Raw genomic sequence first — 2,540 nt, forward strand, 5'->3', positions numbered from 1 at the left:
TAAAAAGGAGAGGAAAAAAATTCAAAAAAATTAGAAGGATATAAAAACAAAGAGATAGAGAATATTAGAACCAACTAAAAAATGAAAGTAAAAATTAAAATATACGGAGATGGGTTATACATATAAAAATTAGGTAGAGAAGCTCAATCAGGATGAGGGAAAAAAACAAGGTCATAACAACAGAGGAGTAAGCTCCAAGGCGGCCCTTGAAGATACAAGACAATCTACTGCTAGAAATGCACATCCGGCTAGAAGCCCATGCGACGCTTGACCTCCTACATGACATCGTCCTCGACGCTAGAGAGCGGCTGGTTGAGCCACGTGAAGAGGAACAGGGCCAGCGCAGACGTCATCAGGGGCGGGTAGTAGTACTCCCAGTCCTCCTTCTTCCTCTTCTCGCCGGGAGGTGGTGGCTGTGGGACAAGGGCGAGGGGCGCGGAGCGGTTAGCCGCTGCAAACGCAGCGCCGCCCCGGGGGGATGGCCACGAACGAGGCGCGTTCAGGGCATATCAGGCGAGGCGCGTGCAGCGCGCACCACTTCGCCGAACAGGAAGCCGTTGTGCTCCTCGGCGAGCTTCTCGAGGTGCTCGGTCTGCTCGGGCGTGCGGGCCGGGACGCCCGACGCCAACCGAAGCCCCGCCGGCCGCAGCGACGAGGCCCTGAGGCTTTTGGCGCCGCGCGCTAGCATGGGCGAGCGCGGCGCTTGGAGCAGCGCAGCCCAAAAGAATTCGCTCCTGCGGGCGGGCTCGCGCACCGAATCCCGCAGGACGAGGCAGAAGAGAACGACGCGACAGAGGAGGAAGTGACAAGGGAGAGAACGACGAGGGTGGGACGACCGCGAGGTGGCATGAAGGTTGCAGCGAGAATCGGCGAGAGACTGCGAAGAGAGATAGGAAGAGGCAGACTCCCTAGGGTGGGCGACGGATAGCGCACCACACACCTCTCCTTAAAATCCCTGTGTGGTGGCGGCGTGCCGTCCTCCCATCCCTCCCTTGGGTTGTCTGTTTTCTTTCTTTCTTTTACCGAATCCCTCTGGTGGCGGCGTGCCGTCCTCCCATCCCTCCATTATCTGTTTTCTTTCTTTCTTTTTTCGCGCACCGAATGGAGCGCCACCTCGTGATCTAACCCGCCACCCCCCTCGCCTCGTCACCCTCCCGCCGCCTCCCTCGCCTGCTGCCGCCCCCCTCTCAGCCGTTTGCCCCGCCGCTCTGCCGTTCTGCCGCCGTGCCGCCGCTTCCACCTCCACCCCTCGCCCTCTCCCCCGCCCTACCGAACCACCCGCCGCCCGCCCATGCCGACAGCCCAGCCCTCCGCCCTCCGCCCTCGCCCTCCGGTCTTTGCCCTGGCCCCACCTCTCCCATGCCGCCCCCCCGCCCTCCACCTCGCCCACCCCTTTGCCGCCATCCTCTCCTTCTCCGCCCCTCGCCCCCACCGCCCTCCACCTCCACCCCTCGCCCTCCCCCCCGCCCTACCGAACCACCCACCGCCCGCCCGTGCCGACCTCCGTCCTCCCGCCGCCCTCCCCCCCCTTCCCGCCCCTCCGCCTTCGCCATCCCCCACCTGTGCATTCCACTCCGTCCGCTCCCTCCCGCTTGGCGCCCATCCCGCCCTCCGCCCTCGCCCTCCGCCCATCCCGCCCTCCGCCCTCGCTCTCCGCCCCTGCCCTGGCTGGCCTGGGGGGCATCTCCTCATTATCACGCGCCGAGCGGGAGGGAAGTGGACGGGGCCCTGAGCCGACCTAGCCCTAAACGGAATGGGGCGCCCAACACGTGCCGGATTACTGTGCCTTCCCCGGGCACAGCCTTTCGGTTCGTGAAGGGTCGGTGCGTGTCGTGACCCCCTGGAACAACCGTGCGCTCCCGCACCATCTCCGTTGCTTGGTTTTCTAACTTTGCCACCCGGCGGGAGGCGGCCAGGGCTCATAGACTCGGTCGAGAGACCCCAGATTGGCATCCATGCCTCTCTGGACAGGGTGGCCCGCCACAAGGACCCCAGGAATTGCGACTCGCCGCTTTCCTCCCGCTGTGATTCTGTGTGAGCTCTGTGTCTTGATTTGCCAACAATATACCTAACCTCGGCAGGCGCCGCGCGGAGGCTATTTTGTGAGGGCTTACTTTTGGGTGGCGCCCCGCACGGGCCACGGCGCGTTCATCGCCTCTCCGGGGTACTCTCGCGTTTTGTCGCGCTCGTGCAGGGGGAACCCGACGGAACTCCCGCCCCCACCTGCGCCCTCTTCGCAGTCCCTCGCCGATTCGCTGCAACCTTCATGCCACCTCGCGGTCGTCCCACTCTCGTTCTCGCCTCTGGCTAGCCTCTCCTGTCCGCTACATCCTTCGTCTCGTCGCTCTCCTCTCAAAAAAAAATTTACAACCCAAGCCGGCGCCCAGGAGATGGGTAAAAAGGAGCAGGTCCTATGCGGTCTTTGTGGAGCTATCGCTCTTACACAGTCTCACACACTGGGCGGCCATGGGGCTGGACACTGGCACCGCCACCGGAGTTGCAGCCCACGCGCCTAACGCGTATACGACGGAAAGAGCGAC

The 2,540-nt window shown here is 63.1% G+C and overlaps 1 protein-coding gene across 1 annotated transcript; it reads right to left on the bottom strand.

The window, feature by feature from the left end:
• Positions 1 to 279: 279 nt before the first annotated feature.
• On the bottom strand, positions 280 to 688 carry EMIHUDRAFT_254537 (hypothetical protein; the record flags this gene model as incomplete). Its single annotated transcript, XM_005778333.1, has 2 exons — positions 280 to 413; positions 536 to 688. Coding segments are annotated over 2 exons (287 nt in total), but the record flags the coding sequence as incomplete, so codon positions are not given.
• Positions 689 to 2,540: the final 1,852 nt, after the last annotated feature.

The sequence above is a fragment of the Emiliania huxleyi genome (genome assembly GCF_000372725.1).
Source record: "Emiliania huxleyi CCMP1516 unplaced genomic scaffold EMIHUscaffold_2475, whole genome shotgun sequence".
NCBI lineage: Eukaryota > Haptophyta > Isochrysidales > Noelaerhabdaceae > Emiliania > Emiliania huxleyi.